Genomic DNA, 18794 nt, shown 5'->3' with positions numbered 1-18794 from the left:
AATTATAGCATTGGAGAAATCCATGACACATCTACAGCTTAAACCAGTGCTGTTCCCTCCCCCATCCCATAAAACCAGCGACAGGACAGAAAAAGGTGATCACAACAATCTACAACACAAAGTGGTTCTTGAATGGGGAGAAACTCAGAGGGGAACATCACAGGAGCTATAAAATCATTACTGGTGTGGAGAAGGTGACCAAGAAATGATTGGGAATTAGTGGACATCCGTCAGAGTGAGAGGGTGGCAGGTTTAAAATGAAGAGGAGCTTACAGAGCTTAAGCTTCTTATGAAAAGCTTGATTACATCTACATAACTCCCTTGTGGATTTCATTGGCACAAGGTATTGCTGAAGTAAAACGTACCTACCTATGAATTAAAAAGTGATTGCAGGTATAGGGTAGGTAGGTCCATAGCAGGGTATTTAACATGGTAAACACATAACCTGTGGCTCAGCACTCCTTGGACCACTACTTTCTGAAAGTTGTGAAGCAACATCGTGAGAAGGACCATGAACAATCACTTGATTTCTCAAATTTCCTCCCTGACTACCCAATCGCAGGTAGAACAGGTAGGGCTAGACAGGCTTTTGGCTTGACTTTCCCTGGAAGTTCTCATTTGATGTTCTCAATCCCTTTGGCAGCAAATGGGACTTTGTCTCTTTTTGGCAATGCTCTTCTGGCTCATGCCCAAATTTCCAGTTACGGACAGTGAGGGCAGGTACACACGCAGATGGTTAACCTCCAAGCTTGGTCAGACCACAGGTTCCTGGGGTGCACAGCACTGCCTTGACCTGTGTGTGACAGCAGTGCCTAGGGCAGAGGGGATGCTGGCCCACTCATTGTGGTCCTTCCCAGGTTCACTCTCCAGCACCGAGTGATCTGTGGCTCAAAGACTTCCTGATGCAGAAGCAGGAAGTTTTTATTAGGGTGGATTTTTTTCCCCAAGTCTTTCGTCTATCTGCTCTTCAAAGCCACGTGTCTCAGCACATATCACATCCTGCAGCAGAAGAGGTGCCCTGGGTCAGGCCACAAGACCTGACAGACAGTTTCACACCCTGCCTCCAACATTGTTCTCAGTTGAGAACAGTGAATAGATGCCTTCAACAGAACACAAGCACAAGGCAAGCGTGCATGATACTGTGTGCTTGGCCAGTTTTCCAGCCCTTAGCTCCCCGTTGCTCTTGCAGCCTCCTAAGCCAGACATAATGGTTATGTGCTTACAGACCTTTATAGGTTTCTCTTCCAGGAACTTGTCTGGCCATCCCTCAGACTCTCAACAACCTCACATATCCACAACATCTTGTGAATGGGAGGTCCACAGCTCAACCATTCCTTGTTAGAAAACCCCACCTCCTTTAATTTGCTTTGAACCTGCAACTTGCCAGTCTCCTTTGATGCCTTATTGCTTGCACGAGAAGAAAGCTGAACTACATCCCTCCTCAGATACCTTCTGAAGAGTTGTGGTTAGGGGGGCCCTCAGACAGAGGCTGCCCTTCTCTGAACCTTTTCAATTTCCACCACATCCTCTCTGAGCCAGGAAGATGGTAGGATGAGGACCTTACACAGTGTCCAAGTTGGAAGTGAACCATGCAGACATACAGTGACATACAGCGATGGCCTCTGCTGTGTTCTTCCGTCCAGTCTTAACAGTTCATAACAGTCAACTGGCTTTTTGGTGACATTGAAGAGTTCACGTACCTCCCATGCTGTCAGGAAGAGCTTCACTGTTTGAGCTACACATTGCATGCAGAGATACCTCTGTTCATTTGGGTTTGAATCGTGCCCCTAAATTTGTAAAGATCAACAGAAATCTTCCATTACACGCGGGGAAAGTAATTCCCTGGTTACCTTCCCCTTTCACTTACTTTATAAACCTCTGGCACCCATCTTTCTCCTTGCTGACTGCGAAGTCCCACTCTATTTGTGGCTTCTTTTGAGAAACATTACTCTGCCTCAGGTGTTTCCTCTTTCTCTAGTTTCACATTATCATTTTTCTGATGAATAGCCCAGAATTTTGGACAATTTGCTAGTGTGGGCAGTGCACAGGGTGCAGCTGAATTCTGCATTGATACTGTAGGGCATTCACTGTTTGATTGTTTTCTATTCCTCTCCTAATGATTTCTAACCTTCTCCCTTTGCTCCTCTGGCTCCTCCTGAACAGCCAGCTGAGGTTTTTCATAGGAACATTCCTTCATGTAACCTTTTCTGAGTGGCTGTAGCTAGTTTAGAGCCCAGTACTGTGTGTGAAGTCCAGAAAGATCAACCCTACACATAGCATTTCACATTTACCACTCATTGCTCATCTTATTGGCCAGTCGCTTACTATTAGCAGATCCTTTACCAGCTCTCTGCACTGAACTTTCATCTTTGCTACTCTGAATCACCAAGGACTATCGGCAAGCTTCATCACCTTGAGAGCACACGTGCTCAAAGACAAGGATGTAGAGAAATGCTTTGTCTTTCTGTACTTTCGCACTCACATGCTCCCAGAGGCTGCCTCTAGACCTGGTCTTCACAAGAATAGCTACAAAATCTCTTAGGAGTACAACAGAGGATATAACCAGCCTAGGTGAGGGGACGGGGTGGTTGTGTCCCAGCCGTCCCATCTGGACTAGGCAGTGGGGTGGGAGAACATTCCTTCTTCCCCAGCACAGAAAACAGACTCCTGGTATGTGCCAGGAGAGGTGCTTCCCAGCAGCTGCCTGCGAATGCGAACTCTCCACCTGAGTTCACTTCTGTCTTCAAAGCTCACAAACAGACTGGCACTGTCATCCAGCAATGTTTGCAGCGCTCTGCGGTGCCTGTAAGCCCCTAAAGATATTGGTGCTTTGGAGCATCGTCCTGCTGCTGGGTGAAGAGGTCAGTGCCAGCTAGATGAGAAAAGCAGAGTTCAGCCCGGTTGTATTTTGGGTGATCTTGGTTGACTTCACGAAACTCATCTGTAGAACCAGGTAGCTGGGTCTCCCTCTTTTGCCACCTGGCACCTCTGCTCACTGCATGGTGTCAGCCACCCTGCCAGGGGACCTGGACAGGCAGGCTGTCCCATAACGCAGAGTGGAGAGGCAGAACTGGAGCCATCCACGCTGCAGCTCGTGCTGCGGCCCTGTGTGCCTAATGCAAGGCACACAAAGCAGGTAGCACGAAGAGGGGTGGTCCAAACTGCACCCAAAGCAAGAAGGCATTAGAAAGGAGGCGATGATGGGACTCATCCAGTCCAAACCAGCCAGATGCAATAGACGCGTGGCAGAAATTCTAAGTGTTTTTGGCCTGGGTTATCTGGGAAACCATAAAGGCTGACCACAATTAAGAGTATCTTTTGGGGAGATGAAGAGGTAACACACCTGAGGAATTCATTCCGGCTCTGAAGTTTGCATTTGTATGAAAGCTGACACTGAAATAATCCCAATTGAGCCCGCTAGGACAAAGCCCCAAGAAAATCCTGACTGGGACCCCTCCAGTCACTCCAAATCCCTGCTAACATCAGCTCCCCTGCTCTGACTTAGATCTACAGCTCCCGGCCCGGGGCACTGCACAGCCCTCCAAGAGGATGTACAGAAGTGTTCCTCTGTCCAGTTTGCATCAAATGCCAAGTGCTTCTGGCAGAGAAACACATTCCTGTTACTGGGAAACCTCTGCAGAGGCTGCTCAAGTTGACACTCCTGCATCTGTGGGCTGGCCATAGCTCCCCACTCGTAGCTGGGACACTGCAGGCCACAGTGGTGTGTCACAGTCTGCTCCCCCCACAACCACAACTGACAGCCTAGAACACACCTATTTATTTTGGGGTTCAGCTGCCTGCATTGATGAATAAATCCAGTTGCCAGCTCCTCACTGCTTACCTACAACCTGCTGACCAAGCCATCAGCTATTCTGCAGATGCACAGAGAAAGCAAAGCTCTTCCAGATCTCAAACAGCCCACCACCATAGAGCTGACAGCCCAAGCAGGGCTCTCCTCTCCCACCTGCAACACAAAGCCCTGCCATTTACTTTTTGACCAGCTCTCCAGATTGCACCAAAAGGACAGGACAGGACTTTAACACTTGCTTTTGAATTGTTCAAGGAACAAGGCCAGGGGACAGACAGGCAATCCAAAGCGTGGTCAAAGTGATACAGCCACTCCAACACCAGCATCCAGAAGCCCATTGCTACAGGGCAGGGAAAGGACACAGGGCAATAGTCCTGAACTCTGCACAAGGACTACCTGGGAACCATTAAAGAAACCCCAACAACTTAAGCTCTGGAAGAGTAGAAGACCAAAGGCTGTCCTGGTTTTTAGAGTCTTTGTGGTACAGAAAACTGCAGCAGAGCTGCGCCCCAGCTGTCAGAGCTGCACTTGGTCTGGAAGAACGTGCAAGAAGCCACCAGCCACTCGTCTGAGCACCTTGGGTCAGCCAACAGCAGGGCTGCAAGCAACGGCAGCCACTCTGCCGCAGGGCAGCTCCATCCACCTTCGGAATTTGCCCTCAGTACAGAGGAGCAGCATTTCATTCTCCCAGCCGTGCTTTGAGGACTGACTTAGTCCAAGCATTTAAGCTACAAACACAGTCGTTACAACTTTGGTGTCAGGCGAGGGACACCGGTGACAGGACCCACAGCCCACCGACGGGAGCTAAGAAAGCACTTCTCCCTGGTGCATGACACCGCACTGAGCCTGGGCCAGAGACAAGCACTAAACAAATGCACACTGGAGATACTTCAGCTTTTATTTGCAAATTCATCTGTACATTCTTGGTTGTTGAGTGACAGCTGCCGGGGGCTGTCAGCAGCAGGGGGCAGCAGCAACTAGGAGTTAACAGGAGCTTTCCACAGTGCCTGGAAACAAGAGACAGCAGAGGAAACAAAACCCCACTAGCTTTTACATTTAACCTTTTCTGAGTAAGGGAATTAGAAATCGAGTCATCTTTATCACATTCAGGAAGGTATTGGATTTACAGTCCTATGCGTTCAGCATACAGATCTCGGGTTGGAGTGACCATCTGCAGAGCAGCTTGAAAACTATCCCAGGCTTTCTTTTTTTGAAGCCAGCATCTTAAAGCTGCAGTACTCTCCATGCGTCCTTCCTAGCAGTCCCGAAGCCAAACAACAAAAGAAGCCCTTGCAAATAAATAATCATAGGAAAAATAAATAAGATTAGATCTTGAATATACAGTTGCATGGTCTTTATTTGGTTTCAGAGGTGGAAAAAAGTGGAGCTAGACTGCAGCTTTAAGCCTTACGTCTGAATCAGCCTCAAACACTCTGTAAATTTTACAGTTGATTAGCTCGGAGATCCAAAGTTCCACGGAGATGAACATTTAGGCACATACGCACACCCTTCCCCAAGGCATTCTTTATTTTGCTCAGCCAGTTAAAAAAAGCCTGCTGGAGGGGAAGTGCCCCTTCCCGAGCTGAACAGACAAGACTGAAGACCTATTTACTGTCACAGTAAAGAGTCCCAACAAATATCTAACCCCACCCATATTTGCAAGGGTAAACTGGTTCAAACCATGCACCAGGGAGACAATCCTCTCTCAGGGGATCCTTTAACTTCGGTGGCACTACAGAATCCTTGAGCAAATCCAGCTACCGGCAGGGCTGCCAGCTGCCCATCGCTTCCTGCGCTCAAAGCCTAGTTGTGGAAAGTCGTAAGTCCATTATTTCTACTTAAGCCAGAAATCCTGTTAATGCCATTTAGAGGCAGCTCTACAGCAAGAGCTCTTGATCTGCTCTCTCTTTGGGGTACACACCCCCTCCCCAGGAACTCCCAAATGAAAAACCACACAGAAGAGAAAAGCAATCCATTGCAAGCCAGTGTCCGATGATTGTCTCTTTGGGGAGGTCAGGAATCCAGGACAGGGCAAGGCAGGGGAAGGGAGGAGGATGGCAGGTGGAGAAGGAAGTTATAAACAAAACCACCAAGACAAAAGGAGGAGCTCAAAGCCCCTCAACAGCTGATGGCACTGGGTTGCTGTTTGCTAACAAAGTCTGAAATGAAGTCAAACTCGTTCTGTCCCAAGAATAGCTCCGGCAGCTCCTGAATCCGGTCCAATCCCAGTTCCAGGACAAGGGATGTCAAGACCTCCTCATCTATGAGATCAGTGTCCATAACGTTCAAGGTCAGCGCTGGTGAGGGCATATGCTGCATGCCTGGGTGCTGGCTTGGCCCCACTCTGTACTGCTGGGCACCAGCTCCCATGGGCCCATTGCTCATACCCAGTGGGTGACCCTGGTACTGGGTGTTGAGTTTTTGTAGGTGCATGCTAGCCATTAGCTGCTGGGTGCCCACTGGCCCCATGTACTGCTGCTGCTGACTCGGGCCATTGAACATCATCGCATTTGGCATCTGGTGGTGGCCCATCTGTCCGCTGAGGTTGGGTCTCGGCCTCATCGCACCATCCATGCCAGCCCCTCCGTAGGACATCATCTGACTGGCAGCAGGCAGCGTCCTCAGCACATGCTGCCCGTGCTGCGGGGGTCCCTGCAGCCCACTCACCCCCATGCGGTAGCTCTGCAGCCCGCTGCCACCGTGGCTCATGGACATCATCATGTGCTCAGCCATGGCTCCAGGCCCCTGCAAGGCGACACACGGCTCAGGGCAAGGCTCCCGGGGACAGCACCGCTTCCCGCTCCCGTCCGAGGATCCCGGAGCACCCCCCACCTTCGCCCCAGGAGGACGGCACCGCGCTGCACCCTCCCCGGCAGCCGCGCTGCCGCCCCCCCGCCCGCCGCCGCACAAAGCTCAGCGCTGCGCGCCCCGCGGCGCCCCACGCACCACCCCGCGGCCGCCGCAGGGAGCCGGGCTCTGCCCGCGCGGGTACGCACCGATCCGGGGCTCCGGCGGGCAGCGGGTCCGCGCACCAGCAGCGCCGCGGCAGCTCCGCTCGGGTCGGCTCCGCTCGGCTCGACGCGCCGTCTGCGGGGCGCCGCGCTGCCGGCACTTATAGGGACGCGGGCAGGGGCGGCCCCCGGCCCGGCCCCCCGCCGCCCATTGGAGCGCGGCCCGGCGCGGCCCGGCCCCCGACGGGACGGGCGGTGCAATGGCCCGGCAGCTTCCCCGGCTGGCGGGCTGGCGCCCGGCACGGCACGGCACGGCACGGCACGGCACGGCACGGCACGGCACGGCTGCTGCTGGGGGCTCTCCGAGCCGTGCTCGCAACACGCCTCCTGGTCGCGACACGCCCCGCTGTCGCGACACGGCCCAGCTGGAGGGGGACTGGCTGCCTCCAGCACGTAGGGCACTGCCGTTGGCAAATCCCCGGTGTCAGGGCTTTGGGATCGGGCTCTTTCCCATTGGATGCGAGGTGCAGACACCTTGGGCAGGCTGCAGAGGAAAGGAATGGATGCCGTCTAGGGCCCCCAGCCCAGTGCCCCCAGTTTCTCACTGAAACCCTGCTGGGGGCGAGGAGCCCCCAGTGCACACTCTGCTCCTGAACAGGATGCCAAGGTCCAGCCGTGTTGCCTGGTGTTACCATCCCCACAGATAGTGCATGATCTGTCCTGTTTTCCATGTCAGCATCAACAAGGGCAAGGGCATGGAGGTGGCTGGGGACAATGAATGGTGTCCTTGGCTGGGGATCCCTCAGTGTGGTCAGGATGGGGCCTGGGGAGACTGGGGAACCTCAGAGAGGTCGTTTCTGCTCCCAGTGCATGCATGCTGGGGATGGTGGTGTGTTCATGTGGAGCACTAATTTTGAACTGTCTTTGCTTGTGTTGTATTCACTCGGCTTCCTGAGCAGGGACCCTCTCTGCCTCTGATACTGCAAACGGCATAAGATCAGCTCTCTAGAGAGAGCCGTTCCTCCAGGGCCTTCCTCTCCCACGGTGTCACCCTGACCAAGCCTTTCTACCTCATCACACGGCTGGCTGGGGCACAGGTACCCGCTGTGGAGGTCGCGCAGAACTTCCCATTCATACTGAAGGATGTACACACTGACTTTTGCCAAGTGCTTCCAGGGCCGCGGCATGCTGGCCCCTGCCGGCATGTGCCCTGGTGCAGCAGGCTGCTGGCCATCATGAGAAGGGTCCTCTCTTGGTGGCACTTCTGGTTGCAGGGTCACCAAAAGGATGCTACCATGCAGCGAGACCTTACCAGCCAAGGTGGTTCAGATTAGCGGCATCAACCAGACGATTGGCCACTCTGCCAGCAGTGCCCTCCCAGCAAGGATGCACCCACATTCTAAACAGGGCTGGCAGCAAGGCGGATGTTAGAAGCAGAGATTTGCTGGTTTAACTCTGTCTGCAGCAGCATCTTTCACCTCTGAGTTGAGTTTCGGCTCACGGGGTCCCAGTACAACCCACACGCTCACGCACTGAGCCATGCTAGCCAAATTATTTCACCACAGGCCTGGAGTACAGCGGCGCTGGTGCTGTCTGTAGGACATGGTGCTTTCCAATAGTGTAGGAAAGCAGAGTGGTGATTTTCCCCTTTAATTTTTGGCTTTGAAGAGACCCAGAGACTTCTTTTTGAAAGATATTGGTGTTGCATGGTTACCCACTTGGGAGGTAGGTGATGGCAAAGTTAAACTTGCTGCCCCAATTTCATTCTGCCCTTGTGTGCTCTCCTGCGCAGCCTTCAACTGGATCACGGCTCCAGTAAAAACAGACAGATCTTTTCTGGAGACTTGGAGCAGGCTGTTTCATGGAGTTTTATGCGTTCTGCATATTCATTATGCTCATGGACCCTGTTGAGCAGAAGGAAGTGCCAACAACGCGTTTCAAAGGTTGCTGAAGAAGTTGTTTGTTGCTAACTGTATTACTTGAGAAATGAGGTCTAAGTATATAGTGTCATGAAAGGATTGAAGTTAGGCAGCACAGGCATCTTGGGTGCGTGCCTAACCACACAGCGCTGACCTGAAGGGTTACTTATGTGGAATATCTCTATATCAAAACACCTTAAACCAGCAGCTCAAAGTAGATAATGTCCAGAAGCCACCCGCTTCCGGGTGTGAGCAGCCAGGAACGGAAAGTGTCTTCTCTTACCCGGACAGAGCATAAGGCCATCAACCTCCAGGGTGTTCTGGGAGTCGCTTTTGTTTGTGCCACCTTCTGCCGTGTTAAGTGGCTGGGATGGGTTTCAGGTGTTGTTGGTGAGCCTCTACCTGGTGAATCAGTTGGTTAATTGTTTAATGTAATTATGTAATGATTGTTTTTTAACTCTAGAGATTTTGACAAATGCATTTTTTGGTGCTAATAACCACATGCTCACATACATATACCTGCCTGCCTGGGAGTTCACATGCAGATGCACGCCCAGGTGAGGAACAAATACAAGGGGAGTGTCTGCCTTCATCTTTGCAGATGCATCCAGCCAGAAAAGGCTCTCGCTTGGAGGAGGGGTGTGGTGTGTCGTGCAAGTCCTGGTCAGGGGCAGAAATCCTTGGATAGGGTGGGAAGGGGATCTCTACAGCCATTTGCATTACAGAAGACCCCAAGGGTGGTAAATGGCCCATCATTTTGGAAACAAGTTGGCAGATGAGAGAGCACGCTTGGTGAACACAAGTGTGAAAGTCCCCTCCATCTCTACACTGACTTATGTCCCTTCTCCTTTGGGAAGGGTAAGCCCCATCAGCAAGTCATTCAGTCTGAAAATAATTTGTCCAGAAATGGAGCTCTGTTGGCTGGGATCAGCTCTCTGATCTAGCTTGTTACGTTGTCCCCTAGAGGTTTCACCAGCATAACCTGGAGTGTTTTGAGAGGAACCAAGCGCCTGCAGAAAAGGAAGGGGATGGGTGACGTTGGGGTTGCAAGAGGTGTCTGTCCACAGATCTACAGTCTCCATGTTTGCCATGCGGTGTGCCATTAGCCTGTGCTCTGTGTCTCGAGGACTTCCTGTTCTTAAAACCAGTGACAGTTTAATTTACAGGGACCAGCGTAGACTCGTCTGCTGCATTTCACGCTGCCCAGCAGAGCCGTGAAAGGGCTGACTGGTCCCAGCAGCGTCTCTCTCACTGGTCTTTTTGGCCCAGAACAAGCCGTGGTTCCTCGTTGTGCTGAGTTCTCAAGTATTAAGGACCCGAGCCAGAGCAGCTGTATTCACAAGGCACTGCGTATGACTGATCCAACCCCAGGTTTGCAGTCTCTCCCCCATCTCCCCATGCACCCACATCTGTCGTCAGCCCGTGGACAGACTGGCCTTGCTGGGAAAGCAGATAAACCTGGGTATCAGATCCAGCCCTGGGGCTGTCAGTTGGTCAGCCCTGACTTAAGTCACCGCGTAAGCCACCTCCAGCAGTGTGTCATTCACAGCTTCCTGACATGGGACTTCCCCAGTCTGGCTGTACTGGTGTCATCAGCCCTGTGTTATCGAGGGTGGATTACCCCGGCTCAGAAATAATCAGATTGTTGCTCCAGTGGCACCAGTTTGGCTCTGCATGACTGGGGATGTGCACTCACTGCCTGTGTGTCTGTGTCCCAGGTCAAGGCATCCATGTGGGTGGGCATCACTTTAGGGATCTGATCACCAGCACATTGCAGACCTTTTCTTTTCCCTCTTCGGAGGGTGCTCGCAGCCTGATGTACAGCTAGTCTATGTCACCTAGGATTTTGTTTATGTAAAATGTTCCCTCCTCAGATTTGATCCCTGATCATCATGCGTTGACTGCACGGCTCCGGAGGTGTTACAGTGGTAAAACCATGTCCCCAGAGCCTCCCAGGGGTGAGAGGTGGCACAGGCGAGAGCTTTTTGTAAGCAGAGATGTGAACTCTTATCTTGCAATTTTTTGCATGTGTCACAACTGGTTCCTGCGAATTCCAGTTGCTGATCTACAGTCCAAGATCTCCTTTTTACAAGAGACTGAGAGCCTCAGTTTTGGGGAAGAAAAAAAAAAAAAGGAACGTTTTTATAAAGAGCTTTGCAGGATGTAAGATGTACCAATGAATGGGGAGTGGGTTGAGGGTTTTTTGGGGAATTTCCTCTAACCAAGCAATTCTCACTATGCATTTCAGTTTACAACTCACCCACTGCTGTGCGGTGTGATTTACCTTTGCATGCAGATTGCAGAACAATTTGAGTAGCAATGATGTGAGCTACGTATTTGGTTGCAGACAGAGGGATCTGAGGAACCCCATGATTCAAAGACTCCTGGATGCCCAGCTACGTCCATGCTTGGCCCTGCAGAGATCCCGCAAGCTTGAAAGCAAGAAGACAGAAAAGCTAAATAGAAAGATAGAAGCTAAAGCAATTTGAAACATCATATGTTAAGGGAGAAGCTTGCCTTTGGGGGACAAATGTCCAGAAGAAGCCCCGTTGCAGCCCCCCACTCACTGAAGGACGAATACAGAGAGTAGAAATGTGCAGTGGAAGGCTGGAAGTCTGCAGAGCTGTGACCTAAACTGAGATCCATCAGGTATGACTGTCTGACGTCGCTGGGTCTGGGTCTGGCCGTGGGCAGACGCAGGGCAGCAGTGTGCATAAGTCACCTCCACATCAGCTGAAACTCCTTGGAGCTCTTGGCTATATCACAAAGGTTTCCTGAAGTATTGTTTTTCCAGAAGATGCCAGGCATCAGGTGAACTGCTCCTCTTGCATGCTGTTGGCTTGCAGTAGCTCCTTTGGGCACAGCAGCTGGTTGACTGTGGCATTTGGGAAGATCTTGGGTCGGACAAATCCAGATCTGAATCACTAAAGCACAGGTTTTGTTCCACGAAGGGTGGAAAATGTCAAGGGCACACAGCATATTAACAGCTATTAAACATCCAGGCAGTCATAACATGTGGCAGCAACCAGCTCCCACCTGCCTTTTTCTCCGTAAACCTTCTGTCCTCGCTTAACCCGCCCCTCATCAAACAAAGATGGCACCTACGTTTTGGGTACTTGAAAAAGGAAGGGCAGGAGGGGTTTCTGAGGAAGACGGCACTGGGGGTGGGTTGCAGCTGCTAGAGCAGCTCACCAACCCATAGCCAGCTCCTTGCTGGTGCTATGGGCTCCTGGAGAGAAAGAGCAGCCACCAACCAGGCACAGGGTGGCCAAACAAAGCTGCTGGACTCCAAGCGGCACAGAGCCCACGTTGCCCACCCTGCAGTGCCAGGTTTTGCCAGCTGCTTTTCCCTTTCTGGTGGAAGGGTTACCAGGGTCCGACTCCTTCAAGGCCTGTCTGGGGGTGCACGTGCACCGCTTCTCCCTGCACCGCCAGGGAGTTGAAAGCTTTCCTACCTCATGTTTGATCATGTTGGGACATCCAATTTAATCAAATACTCACCATCAGCTGCTGCAGTTCTTTATACCATATCTTGAAAGGATCCTAGTGAATGTTTGCTGCACACAAAATGCTTTCCTAGCAGATTCGCTTTTTGGCAATCAGGAGATGAGAAAGGGATGCAATGCACTGTCATTTTTTGTTTGTTTAAGGACAATCACAGTGGTTTGCAAACCTCGACTTTGAAGCTGAGAAGTCCAGCAGAGGTCCAGCAGAGGCCATGGTGCTATAAAGACTGAACCAGGAGCAAATTCCGATGGAGTTTCTGCAGTTTGGCTTTAAATAAGTATGTCAACAAGCCAAGACTTCGAAGTTAAATTAAATATTAAGCTTCTTGACACAGAGTGTAACTGTGTCTTACAGGAGTCTCTGACAAAAAGGGCTGGGCGGATACTGGCCAACAGCAAATTATTTCAGACTCCTGTTACCAAACCCTTTTCTTGTCTCCGGATGGGTCTGATGTGGACAAATGAGGGGACAAGCACCATTCCCTGGGCAGGACATGGGGAATCTGTGGTGCCACCAGAGCCATGGGTCCCAGCATAGCCCAGCAAGGAGGCATGGTGGGTCGGAGTTCCCCTGGGGCTTTGCAGCAGGACACATCAGCTTCTCCTGGGCAGGGGCCCCAGGCGCTACCAATAGTTGATGGGTCTGTGGAGTTGTCACCACACATGTGGACCACAGGGGAGGACTTTGCCTGGTGCAGTCACGACATTGTGCCTTCCCTCAGTGGTGCGTGTCGGGCAGGAACAGGCTCGTGCCAGCGTGGAGCTCCCTTGAGCAAATGCCTCCCAGATAGATGCCCAGGAGAGCGATGAGGTGAGTGTGGGTCTCGCAGAGAGCAACCACGGGTGTCCAGCAAAAAAGATTTTTCATTAAGACTGAAAGAAAACAACAGACAAAGAATATGGAGGAAAAGCAAGGAGCCCATGAGGGGCACAGTGTGGCTCCTCTCCAGGGCATCGGCACTAACGGTGCTGCCCTGCCTGGTGGCAGCAGCATAAAGGTGCACTGAGCAGCAACCCAAAATTCCCTCTCCCCAGTTTCTGCATGGTAAAAGGGGCCTCCAGGAGAGCTGAATCCAGGTGCTACATTATCCTGCGATTCCTCATCTGCATTTAGATGGAAACAGTTCATAGAAGGCAGGAGGTGTTAGGCAGAGAGTAGCAGTGCAAATGGCTCAGGGGAGGGGGGCGAAGGGCAGGTTGCTCCCTGGTGGCCCCTCTGGATGCAGGGACTGTCAATGCTGAGAGCAAGCATGGCTAGTCTGCAGCTGGCGGCCAGCTCCAGGGAAATTGGGTTCTCCATTAACCCTTCTGGGACGGGGGAGCAAAGGTGCCGAGGAGGGGAAGGCTGTGCCTCTGCTCAGCTCTGCGGGAGCCTGCCAGGCGTGCAGGTGGCTCGCGTGGAAGCTCCCTGCAGAAGGACTCCGGGATGCACGGCTTTCTGCCTGCACTGATAGTGGTGTGGAACCATGACTGAGACCAGAGCAGGACACGGAGGGGTTTGGTGCTTCTTCTGAGGTGGCAGATGTAGCCAGGCCAGCAGCTGACCCAAGCACCAGCATGCTCCAACCGCTGACCCGCCTTGCCCAGCTTGTAAACAACTTCTTTTTTTTTCCTTTCCTCTTGGCTAATCTTGCTCTGTGGGGGCAGATAACATCACTGGAATTTTTCCAGTGTCCTTTGCAAGTGCCTCCTGCTTTGGACTTTGGCTGAGACGCACACAAATGAGACATGAGCTTCCTCAATTGCTTTCTCTTGTTTGCTTTCCCCTGGGCAGCCCTTGTGCTGGCTGCTTCCTGCTCTGCTCCCTGCTCTGCACCCGCGCCTTCTCCTTGGGCTCCGGGAAGGTGGCAGGGAGCGATCCCGGCACAGCCCCCGCCTCCCTGGATGTCCTTGTGGGGCTGGAGCAGCACCCAGAGCCCTCTGAGGCTGCCGGCAGGGAGCAGGGGGGGGCAGCGGGGTCTGGTCTCTCCTCACCGGTGCCTGCAGAGCCAGCGTGGGGCCCGGCAAGGTCCTGCTCAGCATCCCGGCGCTTTGCCCTTCAACTTCGCCTTGCTCTGCTGCACTTGTGCCAATGCAGCTGTTTTGGGTTTAGATCTGTGCCACGGCAGGCGTTGGCTGCACTTTAGCCTCAAAGGGCCAAAAGACTTCCAGTCCTGAGGTAGAGCCGACCCCAGTACAGCTGGCGTGGTCCGTGACCCCAGCCCACTCGGCTGCTGGTCCCGACTCTGCCCAGAGATCCCACTTATCACCCCCCGAGCACTCAAGGACCTCGCTGCTGGGGTCTGACAGCAGAAAATCAGCCCTGCTGTGGAAAGAGCCAGCAGCCTGAGCACTACCCAGCCATGGATGTGCAGCCTGAAGCTGGCCCAAAGGGCTCGGGGTGCTGCTCCGAGCATGACAGGAGCAGGCAGGCTGCCAGACCGGTTTGCCGGCACAGCCCCTGACGTGGTACGGGCCACGCACGTCACCAGCTCCTGCTTCAGCTGCACGTGTCGCTGCTCGCCTCCTCCCTGTGCTGTCACCCCTCCCAGCACAGCCCCATGGCTCGCCACAGCCATGGAAACTGAGGCACTGACCCTGTCCTTCTGCTGGCCGCAGACTGGGCCACCAGCCTGCCGAGGCCTCACTAGTGCTCCATTGGTGTTTCCCGTTTCTATCCTTCCTTTCCACCTTGGAGTTTTCCATGTGGTCCATGTGCTGTGAGCCAGCACACCGAGCCAGCTCTAAAGCAAAAGGGATGGTCCATGTGCAATATCACAGGGCTCAGTTCTTGCACGGTCCCTTCAGTCCCATGACTGTCCTGCCCAGGTACCCCAGCACGTCCTTTTCCCTGCTAAAGACCACCCAAGGAGTAATCCCCTCCCATGCAAGCAACCCATAGGTCTGCTTCAGGTTGAGAATTGCTTTGCCTGAGGCCTGACCCTCACTGCTGCCCAGGCGTACGGTTCTGCCCGTGTGGCCTCTCTGGATGTCTTGGTCACCGTGATTTCCCTCAGGCTGGGTTTGAAGCAGAGATGGACAGAGCAGTGCTGCAGTTTCTCTGGCAAGGAGCCTGTTGAGCCAGGCATCACAGGTCAAGGCCACCTCTTCTTGAGTCCCTGTGCGATGCCCTGTGCCTCTGCCAGCTCCTCTCAGGATCTGGCGCATGGTGGTGGCATTGGTGGAGTTGGACAGCAGTGAGGTTTCCCACCCGAATGACTGTCTCCTGGGTTCCTGCAAGGCACAGTGTCCTCTGGGGCATGGAGTCAGAGAGGTTTTAGGTTATTTTTTCTTATCTTTTGGCGCCTGCGTTGCTGCTGTCTTCACAGAGATTAGCTAGTGGCGGTTTCTCTGGTCTGCTGAAGTTGCCTCATGCAATGGTGTGGGGTAGTCAGGGCCGTGGTGGTGAGTCTTCGGGGGAGGCTGTAGTGTGGTGTTTCTTGCATTATCATCAGAAATAGCTGTTGCTGTTTATCTGCCTTCTCCTTCCTTCACATTATGCAACCTCCTCTTCAAACGGCAGTCGTTGTTTTCCCTGGGTCGATGTAGCAACAATGCTCTTCATGGTATTTCCAGACCCTCATGGCTGTGATGGTGCTTCTCCAACCTCCCTCCTGCCCCTCTCACTTCCCTGACTGTGTTAGGATGCCCAACTGCTTTTCCACTTTCTAACCAGCCTGTGTGCTGTGGAGGGACTATGGTGATGCCGTAGGAAGACGCGGGCTTGTGTGTGGGCTGGGTGCCCTGTGGCTCTGGTTCTGTGGCCAGGGGAGGAACAGGGCGCGTGACTCAGGGCAACTGAAAGTTTTGTCCCAGGAGAGCTGCATGGGATCCAGGTCACCAGGACCTGTTTGTCAGGTTCCTATTTTTGTTATTCATCAGCTCAGTATTCCTGAAAACAAATCACGTTGTTGTCAGCTAATTGGCAGTGCACGGCGTCGGACCGTGGAGGGTGTCCTGTGTGGCGTGCCTGTTCGTGTGGCTGGATTTTGGCTCTGCTGTGACCACGGCCAGTTGCACTAGTCCTGTGGCTGCCTCAGGCAGGAGCTGCTCCTCTTGGTCCGTGCTACTGGGAACAGCCCCTGGTTCTGCTTGGGGACCTACCTCCCCACTAGCCTCCTCTGAAGCCAGGGTAGAGCACCACAGCCTCTGCCATCAGAGGAGACTTTTGGGCTCTGTAACGCGTGGCTGCAGCTCTGCGCCCGCACGGAGGGCTGTGCACGACGGCTGCTGAGCTCACAGCAGGCAGGGGGGCTTCGCTGGGCTTTGGGGAAAAGCCCCTGGGCTTCGTCCTCCAGCTGGGCCCCTCCTGTGCTTGAGCTTTGTTGGAACCTGGCTGGGGCTGTGGGCTGGTGATGGTCTCTGGTAGACACTGGGTTGGAGTAGGATGGGAGAGAGCAGTGCGGGTGAGTTGCTGCTGTGTGAGGGATGAGAATCTGCTGCTTATATAGAGAAGGGAAAGAGCTGGCTGCTACGAGGGCCCTTGACACAGCCTGAACCCCCTCAGGACACTGTAGAGACTTCTGGGGATAAGACACTTGGGATAAGATACCTGGGGTGACTGTTGCTGTTTCCTTGATCTGAAACAACTGTTTTTCTGGAGCTGGACAGGACATTTCTACTCAGATCAACCTTCAGCAGAAAACCCTGCTAGCTAAACCAGGGACTTCATCAATATGTATTTTTTTGCTTAATGGAAAAACTTCTAAATGAAAATTTTTGTTTTGTTTTTAGGAAATAAACATTTTTTCATGCATCATCCATTCTCCTTTTTGTCAAGGTAAAAGCTTGCAGGGAGCCGTAACTCTGTCTGATCTCAGAAGTAAGGAAGAGAACATCTATTGGTATTTGTGGTGAAAGAAACATAGCTGTGCCCAGCTCACCAGCAGCCATCCTGCTGCTACCTGCCTGGATTTTAAGTCGTCTTGTCGTGTCGCCAGGGTGGCAATGCCAGCAGACTCAGGCCTGCTGCTGGCCTGACACAGTGGGCATGTGCCAGGTGCCCAGAGGTCAGCTGAAGCCGCGGGGCTTGTGGCCAGAGGAAGACCCGTTCTTATGTGGATGTGTTTTCTTTGTACATGAAGAAAATGGTCTGGATGCTTAAGAGAGTTATCAGTTTATTGGGAGTAACTTGAAAACATGTGCTGCTTGAAAATGCGCGTTGCTGGCCAGTATCCACTGAAATCCATGGGAGCTCTTGGCACATGTGATGTTAGGAAAACAGCTCGTGTTGCTGCTGCCATTGTCAGGATTAAAACCCAATTGCCCTTTTTGGGAACACTGATTGCTGAAGGCATCTGTTGTGTAAGGGGCAAGCTGGTGAAAGCGGTGAAGTGCCAGGTGGGGAAAGAAACTATCCTTCTGCTTGCCACCGGCCACGCTGTGTGATTTTGAAAGGTGTTTTCAGTTCCTTGCTCCGCACTATGTTCCTTCTGTTGGGGCTCCGGGGAAGGTGGTGTTGGGATAGTCGGTGCTAGTGGGTACATGCTGGGGTACAGGGGAGGAGGGAGCAGCTGGTGGTCAGCCCAAAGCTGGGCAAGGAGTTCCCTGGCTTGATGCAGGACGCAGAACTTGGAATCATGGGATGGAATTAAGAAGAGGAAAATGAGAGACAGACTTTGTGGCAAATCTCCTGCCTGGGAGACCAGTTTGGTCACCAGTCGTCATCCTGCTGGGGACTCTCTTCACCCAGGAGCTGCAGCAATGCTCAAGGAGATGTTTGGTGGGGTGTGAGCCTGCAATGGGGCCTGGAGGACCAAAGGCATCTGTCCTTCCCCTCTCTTCTCCACTTGCCCTGATCTCTGCTGTTGAGTCTACAGACAGGTTGTGCATGACCTGTGCAGGGTTGTCTCAAGGGATGTTCCTGCGTATCTCGATGAAGAGCTCTCTGTGGCCAGACTCTGAGGGTCTTCTATCACTGGGGTCTCTCTGATGCTGCCTGGTGGAGACATGAAGTGGGATCAGTCGCACACTGTCATCCCTCAAAGATATAATTTCCTGACATCAATCCCATTTCAAAGCCCAACTCATAACTTGCCAAGGCCAGAACTGGCATCAAGTTCTGAGTTGGGCCTTGCAGTTGAGAACCTGAAATGGGTTTAGGGAAGAATTTAGTCTGAAATGGGATCCTCTGTCTTAGAAAATGACGGCTCCTGGGAGACACCAATGTGAGGCTGGGTGACAGCTCTGTGTGGAGTTACAGACCTCTCACCTCGGACAGAGGTGGAGGCCTTTGGTGACACTTGGGCCACCACAACTCTACCTGTGTCCCCATATAGGTGACCATGGCTTGGTCATGCTACACTTTCCAGCAGCACGGTGAAGGCATTACCATCTCTTGGGCTGAGGCAGCTGTGTTAGTGTTGCCCTCAGAAAACAGCCCATGGGGTTGTGCTCCATGACCTTATTTTTGCAGGCAGATGAATTGTCTTCTCACTGGGATAGTTATCTGCTGGTTTAGAGACCACTAGCAGCACACAGAGGGGTCCATCAACTGCTGGAGCCGGCACTAGATAAGCAGAGGGGAAGTGAGTTGGGATGGGAAGGAAGATCTCCTCCTCGGTATGGATATGTGGCATTAATTTGGCCCACTATATCTCATGAAATGCACGCTCAACCTCGGAGATCAGTT

The 18794-nt window shown here is 52.7% G+C and overlaps 1 protein-coding gene across 1 annotated transcript; it reads right to left on the bottom strand.

The window, feature by feature from the left end:
- Positions 1-4692: 4692 nt before the first annotated feature.
- Positions 4693-6941, bottom strand: LOC141733198 (cbp/p300-interacting transactivator 3). The gene is made up of 2 exons (XM_074563246.1): positions 6805-6941; positions 4693-6553 (listed from the first exon to the last, which is right to left on the bottom strand). The coding sequence occupies exon 2, from the start codon at positions 6539-6541 to the stop codon at positions 5927-5929; it is 615 nt and encodes a 204-aa protein (XP_074419347.1). The 5' UTR covers positions 6542-6553; positions 6805-6941; the 3' UTR covers positions 4693-5926.
- Positions 6942-18794: the final 11853 nt, after the last annotated feature.

This window comes from Larus michahellis, chromosome 19 (assembly GCF_964199755.1).
Source record: "Larus michahellis chromosome 19, bLarMic1.1, whole genome shotgun sequence".
NCBI lineage: Eukaryota > Metazoa > Chordata > Aves > Charadriiformes > Laridae > Larus > Larus michahellis.
The sequence above is the reverse complement of the archived record's forward strand: the minus strand, read 5'-3'. Positions and strand labels throughout refer to the sequence as shown.

Coding starts and splice junctions, on each gene's coding strand:
- LOC141733198 (XM_074563246.1), bottom strand. CDS start 6,541: ATGGCTGAGCACATGATGATGTCCATGAGCCACGGTGGCAGCGGGCTG.